Source organism: Physeter macrocephalus, chromosome 8 (assembly GCF_002837175.3).
Source record: "Physeter macrocephalus isolate SW-GA chromosome 8, ASM283717v5, whole genome shotgun sequence".
Taxonomy (NCBI): domain Eukaryota; kingdom Metazoa; phylum Chordata; class Mammalia; order Artiodactyla; family Physeteridae; genus Physeter; species Physeter macrocephalus.
The window spans coordinates 2,899,490-2,919,484 of record NC_041221.1 but is presented as its reverse complement, the minus strand read 5'-3'; the positions used below and the strand labels follow the sequence as shown (position 1 = coordinate 2,919,484).

Sequence of the window (19,995 nt, the reverse complement as noted above, 5' to 3'; positions counted from 1 at the left end):
TTGGACTGAGAACAAACTTGGCCTGTTGGAGGGATTCCAGTGGGCTGTGAGGGTTGAGCAGTGGCATCATAAGAGCAGCAGCAGAGCTGGTTGTCAGGGGCCATCAGAGTACAACCAGAAGGATAGGTTTTAAACACTTTCAGTCTGGTCTCCATTTTTCAGAGGATTATGGATGGCTGTTCTCCAGAAAGCAAACTATAGGAGTTGGTAAGAGTGGAAAGAGGAGACTGGTTTGGATGCCATCTGAGTAGATGAGGTTAGAGTGCTACCAGCTTGCCCTAGGATGGCACAGCAGAGGTAACAAGCATTTGGATTCTGAACTTATTTTGAAGATACAGCCTTCAGAATGGCCTTATTATATATGTGAGAGAAAGGAGTCAAGAACGACTATGTTTTTGACCTGAGCAATTTAGTTGAGTGTAATTGCCATTCCTCAGATGGGCAAATCTCAACGAGGAGTGGGTTTAGGATGAGGATGTCAAGTTAAATGTTGGATGTTTTAACTTTGACGTTCAGGTGCAGATGACAACTAAACAACTGGTAAATAAAGCCTAAAGATGTAAATTCTGGTGTAATCAGCAAATATAAATAATATTTACAGCCACCAGAGTCTGTGAGATTACCTAGGGAGGGAATGCAGGGAGAGGGATGAGCCCAGGAACACGTCAGCCTTTAGCAGCTGAAAATGTGATACGGAGAACTACGACGCGATGGGAACTCTTCTGAGGAGTGTGTATACTTATCAGTCATTTAAGCCTTACAGTTCTTTGAAGTCAAGAGCTTATCCCCATTTTGTAGATGGGGAATCAGAGGCATAAAGAGATGAAGTGACCTGCCCAAGGTCACAGCTCCATGTGGCAGCACCTAGAATTCAAGGTACCCTTATTCCAACACCTGTGCTTTTTAACCGCTGTCCTCTACTGTTCCATCCAGCAAAGGATACTGAGAAGGTGCAGCTAGAGGGCTAGGAAGCAAGGGTAGAGGAGGGTATTCCGGAAGCCCGGTAAAGAAAGTTCCTAGGAAGGAGGGAGAGATCAACTATCAGAGGCCATTTTGGGGTCAAAGAAGAGTGCTGAGACTTGCTAACGGGATTTATCAAAATGAAGGCTTCTGGATGACCTTGAGAAATGTGGTTTTATTGGAGTGATGGGTTCAAAAGCCTATGTAAGTATATATAGATAGGGTCAGGAGAGAATGAGAGATACAAGAAATGGATACAATGATTTTGGACATCTCTCTGAGGAGATGTGCTATATAGGGGAACAGTGAAACGGGGGTGAGCCGAAGGGAGATATAAGGTGAGGGCAGTTCTTTCGTGTTAATTTCTAAAAGACAACAACTAGCATGTTCATTATTGGAAAAACCCAGTAGAGGGGAAATTTTTGTTGCAAGAAAGAAGAGATATTTGCCAGGTTGATATTCTTACGTAGGTGGGGGTATGGATTCAGAGTTTGAACGTGGGGCACATGTTCACAGATGGAAGGAGTAGTACGGATACAGGTGCAGGTAAATCAGTAGATTTGGTGGTAGGTAGGTGGATTTAAAAAGCCTTTCTAAATGCCTTTTTTTTTAATATACCAACTAGGATAAGTAAAATGTATTTCCATACTTGATAATGAAAAGAAATTAAGTACTTATACATGCTACAACATGGATGGGCCTTGCAAAGATATGCTAAGTGAAAGAAGCCAGTCACAAAGGGTCACATATTGTATGATTCCACATTTATGAAATGTCCAGAATAGGCAAGTCCATAGAGACAGAAAATAAAATGTATGGTTGCCTGGGGGTTGGGGTGGAGTTGGGGGGAAACAGGAAATGACGGTTAATGCATACAGGGTTTCTTTTGAGGTGATGAAAATGTTCTAAAATTTATTTTGATGGTTGCCCAACTCTGAAAATATTTTTTTAAAAAATTGAATTACACCCTTTATGTGGGTGAATTGTAGGCTATGTGACTTTTACCTCCCAGAAGCTATATAAAACCAGCTAAGAATAGACAGGATTAAGGAGAAACAGGAACATGTGAAATAGATATCTAGAAACATAAGAATGTGAATTGACTAGGGAAATTAGAATTGCTGGCCAGGATTAAGGGAGCATTTGTGGTTGTAGTTATAAATAAAATGAGACCAGTCAGCATGTTGGAGGAGGTGCCCGGCCATATTCAGGTGCAGGTTAGGTAGAAGAGTTGCATTTAAAACCAGTGTTGAGGTTTTTCCGGGCAACGTGGTTAGGGAGAACCGTGGACTCCAAGACAGGTAAGGAGGAGAGTAAAGACGCGAAGGGCATTAGGGACGTGATCCTAGTGGGGTTGAAGGTTGTTCTGGGAAAGAGGGTCAGAGAGTGGGGTACTTGAAAATGAGAATTCAGAAGTGATAAAGTTATTGTAATGAAAGGTCCAGGACTTCCTAGAGGCGTTGGCTGTGGTAGAATGGAAGACAAGATGATGGGTGGAGAAGAGGTAGAAGAACCACCTTTTCTACTGATTTGCCTTTTCAGATGTTCTCTCTGCCCTTCCTCCTGCTCTCCCTTTCTTTTTTCACATAGCAAATCCTTGCTTTTTTTTTTTTTTTTTTTTTTTTGAAAGATCCAACTTAAATTTACATCCTCCATGAAAGTGTTCAACTAACATTCTCCTGACATTTCAAGGTCCACACTGGTCTCCAGTCATGATATCAGCCTTCCCCTCCTTCACCCCTTTAACCTTTTAACATACCTGTTCTTTATGTCCCGTAATTACCAACATCTTTGCTATAGAAAGCACTGGCACCTCCCCTTTAATCTTGATTTTTACTTTTTAATTGTGAAAGTGGTTTTTTTTGATTCATCATAGGAAATAGCCTTGGTTATTTAAACTTCAGTGTATTCTTGAATTTAAATAGAGACATTTGGGGCTGTCACTTTTTTGGTCTGCCTTAAAATCTTGCTGTATTAGGAAATTTGGAGTCTTCTGTCTATAGTGTGAGTTTCCCCAGGTCTGAACTCTTCCCTTTTTTGTTTCATCCATGTTCTGGATAAGTTAACACCATGGCTCTTCTGAGCTCTATACATTTAATCAATCACTTCACATTTCCACCAGGTGTAGCCTAGGCCCCTCCAACTCTCAGTATTAACATGTGAAATTTGTTGTCTGTCTCCAGAAATTGCTTCTCTTTCTAAATTCCTGCATCGAGTTGATGCCTTCACCCACTCATTCGAAGCAGAGAGCTATGTTCCTCCATCTCTTATATTTTGCCAGTCCTGCCTACTAAAGGGCTTAAATCTGTTCATCTCTCGCACCTCGTTCAGTTGTGTCTCACCTCTCTTGCCTAGATTCTTGGAGTAAGAGCCTAACTACTCTTCAGTGTCCTGTGCCTCCTTGCTTTCCTGTATACTGTTTGCTGGAGGGGTCTTTCAGAAATGAACAGGAGGATCATCCCTGCTAAAAATTCCCCCGTGGTTTTCCCACCACTCTAGATCAAAGTCCAGGTTCCTTTTCATGGCATGTAAGACCTGGAGCGCCCCGGCCTAACTGTTCAGCCTCACAAACCTCATGTTTTTCTTTTTTAATTGATAGCAATCTGTATTCATACAGATTCTTTCTTGCTGCTTCAATAATAAACCTCATCTTTACTCTCCTTGATTTTCATCAAAAGACATTCTGTTGCAATTCTCAGAACAACACAACACACTTTACTGCTTCACTTTGCTAATAATATGATAGGCCTTTCCAGAAGCCACTGTTCTCTTTAACCAGTAATGTCCTTCCTTAAATTGGCCTTGAATGTTCTTCCTTTCCTTTGGGACCCAATTCAGACATTCCCCTGGGACTCTTCAGATTCACACACACTGACTTTGTCAGTTCCACCTTTGTCACCATAATAGTGTGTGCTGTCTCCTACAGCAATTGACATTTGTCTGTTTCTACTAGGTTATGTCCTGTTTGAAGGAAAAGATTATTATTTTTTTTAATCTTTATATCCCCAGCACATTAAATGTGTTAATAATGTGAAGCTTAGATGTTCAACATATGTATGAATAAATGAATTTTTTAAAGTTTTTAACTCCAGAAAACTTGTCAGGTATTTCACGTCATACTTCCAAATAAAATGAAAAATTGCTTTGAATGTCCTTTAGACTTGGGTAACTCACTGTGTATTCCATTGGTATATGCATCATGACAGCTTTCCTAATAAAAATAAAAATGAAATTCGGCTCTTATGCCTACCAAGGACTTAATGCCATCTGATATATTTTTAAATTAAATATAACTGTTATTATAAAAGCAGTACTTTTTTGTTCACTGCAAAACAACAGATGAGAGAAAAATATCTAATTCCACCACTTCTGGGCCCTGAATGCCAACATTTGGAGGTATGGGAATTCTACTGGGGGAATCTGTAAACTTTGTTGGTCTGTAAAGGGTTAAAAGGAAATCCGCTTATTTACAAAAGAGGGAAAGAATTTGAGTGAATAATATTTTAAGTAAATCCCAAATACAAATATCCACATATATGGAATAGATGAATTAGGCTATGTTTTTCTCTTTATAAAAAATGTGCTTTGTAGGAGTTTTAAATATATGGGTACTGTAAAAGTTAACCCTGTTAAATGAACCTGTGTGTACCCTCAAATGCATATTATAAAAAACTTATTTAGAGATGTGTTGCTAGAGATCGGTTTATATTTTATAAAGAATCATTGCCCATTTGTTCAACCTCAACAAGATTGAGGTTGGCCTTGCTTCCTTTGGCAGCTGTCAGATTGGTAGCTGAGGAAGCCATCATTATGGGGAAATCAGGAATAGGACTTGCCCATTGTCCTGCAAAGGTCTGTTTCCTCTTAAAGGTTCATCTGAACTTAATTCTTTTGTTGCAGTAAGATGCTTTGAACCCCTCCCCCATTTTTCTAGTGTTATTTAAAACCTGCTGTTGGCCCCTTGAGCATATAGTTAGGTACTGGAATGTGCCACAACAAGCCTTTAACAGAGTAAACATTTATCATTTTCATCCTTGTGTAAAGCTGGTGGGAAAGTAAAGTTCGATTTGTTGAAGTGCTTCTCTATATGATAACTCTATTGAAGGAGGCTGTACGTGGGTGCGCACATTTTATGTTGCTTGTTTTGAGTTGAAGTCCACAAATGTTGCGGCTCTACGATTTCTTTAAAAAGTGGGAGCAAGGACATATCTGAGGTGCCTTGTTGTCCCCTGTATAGTATGTACTCAATATATGTTCACTGAATGATATGAAGAATGTTAGTTTGCCATGAATTTTATATCAGTCTGAGATAATAGTATAAGCTCTGTACTATGTTCATTGTCTGGGATTTCCTAAGGAGAGTGTAAAAGAGTCTATGGGGTCTTTGCCTTGTTCATCCAGTTCATCATTTCTGGCTTTTCACTATGGTAATTGGCATATCTCAACTTTAGGCCTGACATATGGAAGCATAATTTTTCCCCAGTTACCAAAGTGCTTGACTCTAAACAGTGGTGGATATTGGGGGACCAGGAGAGGCCAGTAAGATCTCAGTGATCAGAAAAGAAAAATGTTGTGTTTTTGCAAAGTGAAATATTCAGTGTTAGGATACTTATCATCTGTCAAAATAGATGTGTAGAATAATAATTTCAGCACTTAACTGTGTGCCAAGCTCTGAGCTCATGCTTATGTACTTTATCCCATTTAATCTCAACAAGAGGCAGATATTATTATCCCCATTTCTGAGGCATGTGTCCAAGGTTGCTCCTATGTGAGATCCTTTTCGCTGAATGTATTTCTCTTCAAGCATTTAAAAGAAGGTACTCTGTTTAAGTAAATACCAAAGCGATGAGTCTTCATGTTGAGTTATAAACTGATGCACATACATTTTCCAGTCTACTCTATTTAGTGCCTAAGTCTGACAGAATAATATTGGACCATATGTCCTGAGGAACAAAAACTGAAGTAGAAATTCTTGTCTATCATATTAGTATTAATCGTTTATACAGAAAATCTAGGAGCAAATAGGACTTGTTAAATGTTTGCTAAAGTGAGTGGAAGTGATTGAAACTGTAAACGTAAAATAATATGATGCTGGGGACAGTAAGATGAAGTATTGGGTTTGCCCTCTGGTGGTTTTTCTGTCGGTGTCACGCAAGCATTTTTCTCACCATTGCCAGTTGATGGTCATAACCCACAACTTGCTCAAAGGCATTTCTGCAGTACATGGGTAAATGGCACATTCTGACAATATCTGGAACATTTTCCTTTATTAGAATAACTCTTGTTGGTCATAGTATTTGCCTTGTGATGTTTATATTTGCAGAGAAATAAATTGGGAGAGACCACGATACCTGTTAACTTAAGTTGTGAACCACAACAGATCCTCCTTTTCCCTGGTGTTACAAATGATGGGTTGAATTTGTTTGACTCTTAAAGCATAAGCAAACCCTCCTGTAAATGGGAAATAAAGTCAGTCATTGTCACTTTCAGCAGCAGCACTAACTTTATCAGTTTTGCCACCTTTGGGAAAGTGAACAGAAGGTGACTGGCGGGGCACTCAGCATTGTTCAGCAGTCATTTCAGCGTAGCAGTTTACACGCTATGCTGTGCTTTGAAGAGGGACTTGTAAAAATAAACTCTACGTTTGTGTATGGATCTTTGTTTTATAAACATTGAAGTAATGCCTACTGCATAATAACTGCACAAAGCGTTTTAATGACATAGAATCAAAGAAACCTCCCTCTTCACTGGATTTTCTGGGTCATTGACCCCATTTATTCCTAGTAAAAAGTCAAATTAAGACTTAGAGTAAGACGTTTTCTTCTAAGAGTACACGTGAAATAACCTTCAGTTGGGTCAAATAGTTCAGTTCTTTATCTCATTAGTTCGTTTATCTCAGCGCACATGTGTTTCTCAAGTATTTTGAGTGGTAAACAGCTACTAGTCAAGGCTATAGAAGGAGATTCTGACATACTCTTTCCAAAATTTGGTATATTACAATTTCTTTTTGCAGCTTGCTTTGACCTGTACCTGTATTAGGTAGATGTGCGTACATCGTTTGTATCTCCAGCACTGCTTGCCCTGCGTTGTTACTGGGCCCTCACATTTTTCTGCCAGGTAGATAGGCAAACGGTATGAAATTTGAAGGTTTTGGGTTGAATTTCATTTTGCTTCAAGCGCCACAGGAAATAACTGAAAATAGAATATGCTGTCTTCTATGTTATTTTATTTACACTTCAATTTTTATTGCCTTGCAGGTACTCAAGGAGTTGCACCTGGCCCTGTAATTGGGCTCCAAGCCCCATCCACTGGTCTTCTTGGTGCCCGACCCGGCCTGATCCCACTCCAGCGCCCGCCAGGAATGCCTCCACCTCACCTGCCACGCTTCCCTTTGATGCCGCCTCGTCCCATGCCTCCGCATATGATGCATAGAGGTCCGCCACCAGGCCCCGGGGGCTTCGGGATGCCTCCGCCTCATGGAATGAAAGGTCCCTATCCTCCCCACGGCCCCTTTGTCCGGCCCGGTGGAGTGCCAGGGCTCGGGGGCCCAGGGCCAGGCCCAGGGGGTCCCGAGGACAGAGACGGAAGGCAGCCGCCGCCGCAGCAGCCGCCGCCGGCACCGCAGCCGCAGCAACAGCCGCCGACGCAGCCACCGCAGCCGCCGCCGACGCAGCCACAGCCGTTTAGAAACGATAACAGGCAGCAGTTCACTTCAGGTAGAGACCAAGAAAGGTTTGGAAGAAGATCTTTTGGAAATAGGGTGGAAAATGACCGGGAACGGTATGGGAACCGTAATGATGATAGAGAGAATAGTAATCGTGAAAGGAGAGAGTGGGGAAGAAGGAGCCCTGAGCGGGACAGGCACAGAGACTTGGAAGAGAGGAATAGACGCTCTAGTGGGCATCGAGACAGAGAGAGAGATTCTAGAGATAGAGAGTCTCGTAGAGAGAAGGAGGAAAACCGAGGCAAGGAGAAGCCCGAGGTGACAGACAGGGCAGGCGGTAACAAAACCGTTGAACCTCCCATTAGCCAAGTGGGAAATGTAGACACTGTTTCAGAACTTGATAAGGGGGAGTCTGAGTCTGCAGTTGTAAAACCTTCTGAAGAGTTACCTGCTGAGGCTACCTCATCCGTTGAACCTGAAAAGGATTCTGGCTCAGCAGCCGAGGCTCCTCGTTAGAGACTGGAATTTGTCCACATGTGTGACAGTGACACTTCCTGGAGTGTAGAGCTTGAAGTGTACAGATGCTGTATTATACTCGCTCCTGCTATATCACAGCCCCGCAGTAGTTGGTGGGGAATTGTAAGCAATTTGATTGCTTCCCTTCTATTTAAAAATAGCCACAAAATAACAAAAAATACTGAAAATATGAATAAATATTACCCTTTTTGCTGTAACTTTTTAAAAGTTTTGACTTTAAAAAGTTTACAAATCGTAATTAGAAGTGCTCTCTATTTTTTTTTTTTTTTAATTTAAGACAAGGTAACGGTGAAAGCTCCTCAAAAACAATAGGGATGTTTTTAATAAACTCTATTTTCGTAACAAACTTTAATGTGTGCTATTCTTCCTACACTGCATTAAGGTGGAAAAGGATTGTTCACCATCAAAGTTTGAGCTGTTAATACTGTGTTGGAGTCTAAATTAGACTTGTATATTTGATGGAAATAGACATCTTTATGTAGTTATTCTCAAACACTTCATTTGTAATATTTTTTATTCTTAGCATTTCAATCATAAGGCAAAGGTTAGTGGTTTTAATGTTAACTGAAAAGCTTGTTTGGGAATTCAGTCAAGGTCTTTTTCTGCCATTGGCTTTGTGGTAAATGTTGCCCTAAATAATTGTAAAAAAATTTTTTCGCTGGGGGGAAAAACTGGACCCCTGACATTACCCGTTGTACTATAAATTATCTGATTGCCTGGGTATTACTTATTTAGAAGGTTGGGTGTTTTTCTTAACCATCCCATTAAATTTTTCAAAAGGGTGAAAGAAATCAAGGTATTTGCAATCTAAAAGCTTTTTGTCTTATCTGTTTAAGGACTTAAATGCAACCTATTGTTTCTACAAGCCTTGCCTGTTGCCTTTCTTTACCATTTTTTAAAGTCCCCTGCTGGGCAGAGGTAAACTGAACTTTTTGCCACTTATAAAGTACTTTCTCTCTTTTCCTTAAAATTGTTGGGTTAACTAGGAAAAATAGTTGTAGGTTATCCAAGAGCTATTACATGAAGACATCCAAAGCCAAATCAAACCTATACCTGAAATAATAGTACAGAAAAGCAGTTAGTTAGATAAAGCTGCTTACCTAGTGCCAAGGAAAAGACCGTTAACGTAATCCAAGTATTTATGGCCTTGAAGCTTTTTTTCTTCTTAAATCACATTTTTAAACTGTCCTAGTTTCAGTGTGCGTAACAGATAAAACTTTTTCTCTACCCTCATCCCCAGGCGGAGCTGCTTTATTACTTTGGTTTTGAGTTTTCTGCAGCAAGAAAGACCTTTGTTTTGATGGGGGAAAATGCATTTATCTAGGGCAATGTTCTTGAGTCCCTGCCTTTGGAAAGTAAGAGAAAATCCGGTTTCACATATGCAGACTTGAGTTATAAAATTTATCCTCAGTTTTATGTTGGCCCACTGAGAAGTTTTTAAAAGTCCCAGCTTGAAACTGCTTTTGGAAATAAATAAATATACACCCGATTGATTGATTAGTGTTGAGATTTCAAGGACTTGCAGCCCTGTATTTCCAATTGAAAGTATTAAGGTCTCCCAGTTTGCACATGACAAAACCCCAAGAGTATCAAGTGGTAGTAATTACACTTGAGGCTTTAAAGGACACAAGAAAGTCCTGTATTTGAGTCTTATCCCATTTATGTAACAAAACTGTACATTATGAAATCTGTGTTTGTTTTTAAATTCCCTACCTGATGGTAGTGGTAACCATTATTGTGAGCATACTGTTTTACCACCAATTTAAAACTTTGAAAACAAACACTACAAATTCTTACTCTAAATTAGCTTTTCCTCACCTAAGTGATCTTCGCTTGATAAAGTCCATCCATCATATAATTTATGACCAACCAAAACTGTTGCTTATCTGGCTTCTCTATCAGAAGTAATATTCCATAATTTTCAATTAATTAATAAACAAACAACTATAACCCACAGTCAAACCTGAGTTAGTTAGGTTAACACTTCACTTAAAAGCATTCTCGTACAGGTACATACTTCCATTAAGAGAAATAGACCTGAATTCACTAACTGGGTGTGTCAGTTCTTGTATTTAAACAAACAGAACCCACAATCAAACATTTCTTTGCTTCCACCTTACAGTGGCATAATGTATTTCTTTAAGGAGCTTATCTGAAAGCAGATTGTGCCAACCTCTACTTTTATTATAAACTAAACGTTCACGGTTCTACAAAAATGGACTATGTGCTATTTGGCAGGTAGGTAAGTCTTCTCAGCTACCTGAGGCTCTAACTAACTTGCCATTCACAATTTCACTGAAAGTTACCAAAGGGCTCTCTTAAACCGTAACATCTACTTTTTAAAATAAAGGTACCACTTTAATTTCCCTAAAGCTAACAAAGGATAGCCTATTTGTCTGAGATTAAGGTTCAGCTTAGTCTTAGCTAAATGTACCAGTTGCTAAAATTTTAAACATTTTGATCTCGTTTAAAACACTTTCAAAAAAGAGCTCTATGAAATAGTTAATACCCGTCAACATATTACTAAATCTGTTCCATTCAGGCTCTGTGTATGAGTATCAGAGCTAATTTAGAATTTCATTTTAGATACTTTAATAGGCTCAAAATACAGTAGTGCCACAGAGAATGTTTATTGCAGGCTTGAGTGAGAACTGAAGAAATTCAGACAAATAATATCCATATGTGACTAAGTTTGGCAAAATACAGAGACCACTGAAACAGACACTTTGAGTATGAGTCTTATAAAATTATACAAATCTTCAAGTGATCATAAATCAGTTCTTATTACAGGTACTTCAAGCAACTTAAAAAAAGTCACACAAAATACACTTTTAAGGTTACGGTGTTTAATGTTTATCTAGTTAAATTTCTACAACTAGCAAGATAACATATGAGTTACTAGGACTCAAGACCACTTCCTAGGGAATGTTTATTGGGCGATCCCAATTACACCACAGGCCAAACGACTTCCAGCGTTTCCTGTCTTTGTACTTTCTTCATTTCCACCTCTGCCCAAGTCATCTGGTTTTTCATGGACCTTTAAAAAATTTTAAGAACACATTAACTTAGGGCTATCAAGCAATTACCATCTCTTCTCAACAATACCCAAAAGACTTTTAAGAACCATTTAATATTAGAAAATAACATGTTAAAATAATTTTACTAGGAGGAAAGTATACTAATATTTAATCTAATAGTAAAAAGTAGAAACTACTCAAAGCTTTTTCTTGATGATGCAAAGAAACAGTTACCCTTAAACACTAGGTAAGCAGCGCTATCTCTAAATGAAATACAAAAAACCCACACAAGTAGGTTACACGGCTGCCACATGCTGAATCCAACATGAGAAATTCTAGTAATCTCAGTTACAGTAGTCATTCTTTTATCGTATAAATTGCTTTGGGGAAAAAAAAAGTGAACAACAAAAAACATCAAAATCATGCCTCATTACGGACCCATAAACAAGAGGTAATCCTAAAAATATCTTGACGTATTCAAGCAGTAGTATTTTAAATTTTGCTCATCAAACACTGATAACGTGATTTTTCTGCTTCACAACTACAGGTGAAGAAAATTCTAAGAATAAAAGGGTCAACTGAAAGGAGGTGTCCACTGAATGCTAACTGTCCTCTGGGGCAGGCAACAGAGAGCCTATCCTATAGGTGGTGTTCTGTACGAACCAGAGGCAGCTCCACGTAACTTGGGGCAACTGCTTCCCACATATTAAACAAGTGATGATAACCTGCAGACATGAATGAATATTAGTGTTGAGGTCCATCCGATTTCAGACTTCAGATGCTCTGGTTAACTACAAGGGGGAAACCCAGTAGTGGCAAGAAAGTCTGGCCATTTAAAAACTAGATAAAGACCACTCCTGTTTCTGTAACACAGATCTAATTAATATGATCAAATGTAATCTACTTTATTACCGCATCTTAGCAAAACAGTGTTCTTAACTGACCTAGATCATTAATTCATCTTCACTGTAATCATCCAATAAAATAATTGCTTTTCCTAATCGGAACTGAAAGTACAATTTATATGGATCCTTGGAAACCAGGACTAATAATCATGAAATCATGAAAACATACATGACCATGTGTTAGAAGAAATTTTATGCATATTCTTATTATATGAACACTTACGACCATTGTGCGGCCAATGATGGAATGGTCTCCAGAGAGTGAGATTATAGAATCTTCAATACACACTTCGGCCACACCATTTTGGTCAGCCTTCACATTGCCCAGGTCTCCAACATGCCTAACATTGAAAAAGCGTTAAGAGGGATTAGGACTGGTTTCTACTTAACTTTAGTTCATCAGCTAAATTAAAAATGGACTGAGTCAGATATATAAGGGTGGGCTAAGAGGTGGATATAGTCTGTATCAAATAGAACCCACTTTTCCAGACTGACAAAACCTTGAAAACATGTAAGTTTAAAAACAAGTAACTAGATGTTCTAGACACACAGCTCTTCAAACAGGCTTCAAGTCTATAAAGCAGTGCTCTGGGAAGAGTGGTGGGATGGGGTGCACCTCTAATTTCAGAGGTAAAGGACCAAAGGGTAAACTCTAAGTTACTGAGTTACGCCTGTTAATTCCTGGCATGGCAGAGCTATGCCCCTAGGCCTCTGATATAAAAATAAATTAATCCTTGTCCTTAAATTTAATATTTTCCTGAAAGGCTCTCAGAAAACAAACACATACAAACGGGAGTCTCACTGAATTTTCAATATCAAATTTTTATCTACAAACCTTCCAGTGTTTCACAATGGTTTATTTTGCTAGTGGTTGACAGTACTGTTATTCATGACATTTCCTGTATTAGTTCCCTTTGACACTTGTATGAGCTCTATATTCAATAAATGCTACAAAACCAAATCGTTTTAAGTCTCCCTATTTGTCAATTCCTTAGCCCAAGGAGTAAGCCACCCCAGCACTTGGGGCAAGGGGTTACATGGGGGCAACAAACTCAAGAGCAGAGGTGCAATTACCTTAGCATGCAATTTGCAAGTAGTATCCCCATACTGCCCCCTCAAAGCCGTCGCTATTATTTCAAAAAGAGTTAAGGTCACTCACCTCTCTTCATCCTCTGGCCCACCGTGTTTTTTGGATAGAGGATTAAAGTGAGGACCTGCACTGGTACAGCCTGTTTACCAAAAAAAAAAAGTAGCTAAATTATGAATCAAAATTCCAAAATAAGTTCTAAAAAGAAACTGGTCATTGCTAAAAACCTCAAATGGAGAAAGTACTGACCCACACTGTGACTTCTAGGCTAATAAAAACAGAAAGCAACACATTGAACAAAACAGGCAGGGAGTAAAGACATTCTAACTACTGTGTAACACTGTAAAGTTAATTTAATACCCTTCTCTGGGCTTTGGTTTCTTCACTGCCCTGTAAAATGAGAAGGCCAAGACTTGATCTTCAATGGTTCTTCTATTAAAATCCCATGATTATGATCCTACTTCATACGACAACAGCACACCTGAACTACAAAAAGCTTATCTCCCAGGCAACATACTACCAGGCAGCTCTCCTGTTCATGGCCTTCACTTTGTGCATGCAGAATATAAAACGGCACCTTAATCCAAGGGCTGCTGCCCGACACAACTCTGGGGCATTCAGACTGTATTCTGTAAAAATGGCACTCCAGTGCACCAGGGAACAGCATTCACACAGAACACAACCACAACAATGCAGGAGGCTCTTTCATGACATGGTTCTTCATTCAACAGCTGTCGCAAAGTTTCCCCTGTTTACAGCTTTTATCCATCCTCTACCCAGGGAGAAGACATGCAGGTTACAGAAAGTAGCACAGTAAGTCAAAGCCACAGAGCAATCACCTCCCAAAGCAGAAGCAGTAAAACAAACAAACAAACAAACAAAAAAACGACTTGAGGAATTTTAATTAATTATTTTGGCTGCGCCGGGTCTTCGTTGCGGCATGCAGACTCTTAGTTGCAGCATGCATGCGGGATCTAGTACCCCAACCAGGGATCCAACCCCAGGCCCCCTGCATTGGGAGCGTGGAGTCTTACCCACTGGACCGCCAGGGAAGTCCCAGGACTTTTTATAATTGTTGAAATGGATCAAATCTGATCATTAAATCACTATTTACAGAAACCAAATTATGGAACATTAAAAACAAGTTCTAAGACGGAGGGGATATATGTATACATATAGCTGATTCACTTCACTGTACAGCAGAAACCAACACAACACTGTAAAGCAATTATACTCCAATACACACACACGTTCCGGCAAAATGAATTAAGTTCTCATCATAAAAAGTCTAAACACTAAGTTTACTCAAATACGGCAATTTAACCCATAAGCTTTTGTTGACTTGCTTCTAAACCCAACTTGAGAAAATGAAGCACAATCCAAAGCGTGAACAGTTTACACCCCCTCATCAGTTTGTACCTTGCCCCTCCCTGCTAAGGCCCTTAGGCTAGAGGTACCTCTGCAGGGTTATGCAGATAAATGCACCCTGCTTGCCACACCCTCCCTCAAGCCCCAGCTCACTAACACCTGGGAGTAAAGGGGAAGGTCAGAAAGAAGCTGTGTTGTTTTCTATTGTTGTCTTAAAACACACCCGAGACTCTTACATAATCAACCCATAATCATGATACCAAACATCAACTCCTTCTCCTTCCATTCCACATGGAAGAGTCAAAAGCCATTTTTAACCCTGAGATCGACTTTAGTAGTCATATTAACTTGACTTAAAAAAAAAAACTGTTGCAAGTTTTTAATGTTTGGGGATAACTCTACTCAGTGTATCTTACTAGGTGAAATAACTGTCAGTCACTAAACCAGCACAACACCCACCTTGTGTATTATCTCCAAATTGATGGACATGGAATCCATGATCGCCTTCAGTCAATCCTGTAATGGATCCCGATACCACGACCGTCCCATCTTCCTTTATTCAAAGAAAAGTGCAAGAAATTTGAGACAGCAAATGCTTCTGAACAAAGAAAACAGTTGAATTATCTTTACCACTCACAGGAAAGTGAAAAGAACATGGACTCAGGAGTCGAAAAATCTGTGTCCAAATCCCAGGTCCGCCACTTTCTAGCAGTGAACCTCCAGCAAGCTGCTAAACTACTCTATTCATACATAACATGACTAAGTTCTTGTTTATTATGTAAATACTTCAAATAGGTCGTACTTGCGCATAGTGAATGTGTACAAATCAAACTTTTGAACCCAAATGTTAGCACATCATACACTTTTTAGCACCCTACTTTCTTCATGCACTCTTCTATGTTAGCAATCATACAAATTTGCCTTAAAAAGAAAAAAAAAATATCCAACTTGCTACTCTAGGATCCCTGTTCTCCACTCTCCACCAGAAGGGTGTTGATCAGTTTCCAGCATGGGTATTTTTTATTTACAGCCAGAAAATACCCTACCTCACTGCCCCTGGGGGCCTGATCCTAATCCAACCAGAAGTACTGTTTTCTCAAGTCTTTTTAGGCACTGAAACCCAGATAACCTTTCCACTACTGAGACCAAAAAGAAAGGACAATAAAACACTAAAGCAGGTGAAAAAAAACACACTGCAATTCAGGCAACGTTGATGGATAATGGTACCGCATGCTACATATAGAAATCAAAGAAGTTACTTCTACAGCTACAAAGAGATCTTAGGAAGTAAAATAAAATAGACACAGCATCCACACCGTATAGTAATACACGACGGTGTCTTTGTTTTTTAAAAAGCCAGGGCCAACAGTTACAAGAGGTGTTAGCTTTGAAGATCGTACTTTCCACTGGCTAGATAACCACTGCTCAACGGAAGCAGCCTGGCAACTGCTGCCTCTAGTGTTTCTTTTTGAGAATAGATACACTATGATTCTTCTACGTACAACCTTTAATTTTGGAGAACCCCAAATGTGAAAGTTATTCCCCCAAACATGCCATGTTATCAAGAGCACAGAAAGACAAACATGGCAGGTTCTTCCAAGCCTCCACTTAACTGGTAATGCATAGAGCACAAGAAGTTCAACAGTAAGCTGCCTGGGTACAACCCTGCAGGGACCAGGCTATTGTCTCAAATGAGTAAAACAGGTCAGGGAAGCAGGAGGAATGTAAACTGGTCCAGCACAGCGTTGCCCTGGCTTAGTGAAGGCTCAGTATGGGCAGATCTCCAGATTTTTCAAGAGAAGCTAAGAATTTGGACTTACAGGTGAAAATTTCCGATTTTTGAAAACTGGAAACTAATCCAAAATTTTAAACACTCAATAGGCCAAGAAATACAGTTTACTGTCAACTTAATACATCTGCATATCGAAGGGGTCTTTATCAGGTACAAACAGCACCACCAAAATGAAGTTTGGAACTTAAAAGAGGGAGCCATAGAAGCTGCCCAAGGAAGGTGGAAAAACCAGTTTAACTTCTGAATGCAACACCAGGAGCCGTTTTCTCAATGGCCACAGGGAAAGAATACCTCAGAGGCTTCTTAGGTTCTCTGGTGGAGAGGAAAGAGGATGTACAAAACAAAAGTCTTGCAAATGAAAACAGCAAAATTCAGTCAAATGTCAAAGAGCCCTTTCCAGAAAATTTGGAAACCACCTAAAGGAAAAAATTAAGCTCAAATATAAGCTCTCTCTCGTTTAAATCTCACAGATGGGACACTTACCTAGATTACTTTGCATGTCCTCTCACATTTCCATAAACCACTTTAACGACTAAATCTCATTCATATTCCCTCATGATTAACAAGCCAACATAAACAATTTTCCACCCACTGGTAACCTCACTAAGATTTGGGGGGACAGTCTTATCACAAGCACCTTCCGGGGCTTCCCTGGTGGCGCAGTGGTTGCGCGTCCGCCTGCCAATGCAGGGAACACAGGTTCGTGCCCCGGTCCGGGAAGATCCCACATGCCGCGGAGCGGCTGGGCCCGTGAGCCATGGCCGCTGAGCCTGCGCGTCCGGAGCCTGTGCTCCGCAACGGGAGAGGCCACAGCAGAGGGAGGCCCGCATACCACAAAAAAAAACAAAAAACAAAAAACAAAAAAAAAAACAAGCACCTTCCTCACCAACACCTGTGTTTTGCAGTATTATCAATGAGTATGTCTGTACACTTTATTTTACAAGACTTGTTCAGAGGTTTATCCGCTACCATCTCAGTTAACAGGCCCACCGGTAGAGAAACTTCAAAGTCACTTTACAGGGAATTTGTTTAAACGAATGCTCCAAGAACAGAAGTGACAATTCCATGCAATGGAAATACTCTAGGTCTCCTAACGTTGGACTTCCAAACCTCATCCACTACCCTCTACCACCAGGAATTCTCAATCCTCCGTGCACTGTTAAGAACCACTTTGGAAGCTTTAAAAAGAGCAACACTCAGACTGCACTCCATCAGGTTTTGATGTAATTGATCCGGAGATGAGCCCTGGTATCTGTATTTTTAAAAGCTCCCCACATGAGTCTGCTATGCACCCAGAGTTAAAAATCGCTCCTCTGGAAAACCCCCAACAAGGGAGGCTGTTAGACCTCTGGCTTTTGGAGCTCTGACCAGGGCCGTCCTCTTTGCCCTTAGAGGATGACCCTGACCTAGAGTAGGGGTCAGCAAACTTTTCTGTAAAGGATCACTGTCGCCTACTCTTGTTTTCACGATTCTTTAAACACAAACATATAAAAGCATAAATATATAAAAGCCACTCAGCTCGAGGGCTGTACAAACACCGCCTCGGGACAAATCAGGCCCGCGGGCCGTAGTCTGCAGACCCCCTGAACTAAAGAGCTCAAGCTGGAAAGGAAGTCCCAAACGGATACGGATGCTACGAGACCCAGACGGCCCAGCCGCATCCGCCACCCCCGGGTCTCAAGGACTGGCGAGGCCTCGGACTGCGCAACTCAGCATCCGCGGTATCTCAGGACCTAGAAACTGAGCCCGCAAGAAGGGCCACAGCGTCCTCAAGCACCTCAGGTCTCCGCCCGGGCCTACGGACGCCGAGGAGGCGCCAGGGCAACCGGCTTTCCTCCCACGCTTCTCTCCTCCCTCCGAAACTCGCGGTGGTCGGCACCCACGGGGCCGACCGGGTGTTCCCTCCCTGCACTCCCGCCCAGGCCTCGCCACGCACAGCCGCTGCCGGGCTCGCCCGGTGACTCAGCACTCCGCGGCCGCGCGCGGCTTGCGGCTCTGAGGGCGCCGCACAGCCGAGGACCCGGGGAACGCAGACCCGCTGACCCACGCGCCGGGGGCGCGGCGAAGGCGGCCCGAGGCCCAGCCGGCCGCTCCCGGCACAGGTGTGCGGGCACGGCCTCGCCGCCGGCTTCCCCCCGCCGGTCCTTGCCTTTTGCTCGAAGTGGATGGTACCCTGCACCGGGCCGTCGCCCTTCAGCACGCACACGGCCTTCGTCGCCATGACTTGCGGGGACGCGCTCCGGTCCACTGCGAAGGCCACACAAGAAGCGGGAAACACTGCACGACACGCCGACGCAAACAGAGAACGCAGTGCCGCGCCGAGCCGCGGCACCTTTATATGCCGGGCCGCCGCGCCCCGCCCACCCTGGCCCGGAACCAATCGCCGCCCGCGCTCTCAGCCCGCTCCCCACGGGACGCCAGGGGCCGGGAATCACCGGGGGCGGGGCCAAAGGGCCTCTAGGGGCACCTTGCCCTCCGCGCCGCTGGCTCCCTCCGCCCGGCGCCCGTAAAATGCCCAGAAACCTGGAACGGCGGAAAAAAACAGCCCTTCTCCTCCAAAGGGTGTAGTCCGTGGATGGCAGTACACAAAATAAGGAAAATGAGGTATACGCGTCACGCCTTGAAGATCTGAAGTCCCTTTGTCTGGAAATGTAGTTAGTTATAACTGACTTTGGTCATAATATTGTCGCATTTGTTTTTTTAGAAGTTGGGACTATCAAGCTGGGTGCTTTTGATAGCTTTTACTTTTTAATTGTCTTGTGTTTTGGGTTTCGGGGGGTATGTAAAGTCGACGCATCTCAGTCCCTGGTCTCACCTTTTCTTCCCTGCAATTTTCGTAGTCCTAAACGTATAGTTACTTGGTTATCAGAATTGTGTATTCTTTTCGAATATTTCCTGTTTGTCAAGGCCGCAAACGTGAAAATACCAAAGAATGTCAACTGATTGATTTCCCCATACCTCTGTTTTGTCTGACTCTGCTGCCCCAAATGTCAAGGAAAAGGGTAGAAGGGGTGAATAATTAATGATACCTCCGTACCTCAGAGTATTTCTTATCCTTCAAGGAAAAGAATTCAAAAACATGAAATGAGCAAACAGTACAAACTACTTCTGTGGGTTTTTATTTAAAAGTATAAACATATTTACTTGTGCGCTCAGAAATCTAGAAAGATGTACAAGAGACTATGGGTGGGTACCTTTGGGGAGTGCGAATTAAACTTTTACTAATGTTCTCTCAAAAAATTTTTTTACGATGGGTGTGCATTTGTCTGCCACAGTTTGGCTTAGAATGAGAATCCCCCCCCACCCCACCCCCACCCCGCCAACACACACACACATACTTTTGTGAGCAGAACAGTTTGATAAACCAGGGGGCTGGGGAGGGGAGCATCAAGAGAAGGATTTTCATCTTCCCTCCCTACGGGGCTGCCTGAATAACAAAGATGAGTGAACTGTTTTCAGAGGTGAGGTTAATTTAACCTGGAAGCATGCTTTAGACTTACCCAGAAAACTCATTAAACTGCAGGTTGCTATGTTTCTGACTCAGCCAGTCTGGGGTGGGAACCTGGAATTTACATTCCTACCTTGTGCCCAGGTAGAACTGATGCTGGCACTTTGAGAAACTGACTTGCAGGTGTTTTTCATGCCCAGTGAAGTATGCAAGTTGA

The 19,995-nt window shown here is 41.6% G+C and overlaps 2 protein-coding genes across 5 annotated transcripts in view; one reads left to right on the top strand and one right to left on the bottom strand.

Annotated features, from left to right (window-relative positions):
* Positions 1-8,507, top strand: part of SCAF4 (SR-related CTD associated factor 4) — a 56,653-nt gene extending 48,146 nt beyond the window's left edge. For all 4 annotated transcript variants that reach the window (XM_024120095.2, XM_024120094.2, XM_024120096.2 and 1 more), the window contains exon 20: positions 7,218-8,507. In XM_024120095.2, coding sequence (XP_023975863.1) covers positions 7,218-8,140 — 923 coding nt within the window. In that variant the 3' untranslated portion in view covers positions 8,141-8,507. The remainder of the gene's footprint in view (positions 1-7,217) is intronic.
* Positions 8,508-10,771: 2,264 nt separating this feature from the next.
* SOD1 (superoxide dismutase 1) lies at positions 10,772-18,658 on the bottom strand. The gene is made up of 5 exons (XM_024120097.2): positions 18,480-18,658; positions 14,998-15,091; positions 13,243-13,312; positions 12,307-12,424; positions 10,772-11,198 (listed from the first exon to the last, which is right to left on the bottom strand). The coding sequence occupies exons 1-5, from the start codon at positions 18,549-18,551 to the stop codon at positions 11,091-11,093; spliced, it is 462 nt and encodes a 153-aa protein (XP_023975865.1). The 5' UTR covers positions 18,552-18,658; the 3' UTR covers positions 10,772-11,090.
* Positions 18,659-19,995: the final 1,337 nt, after the last annotated feature.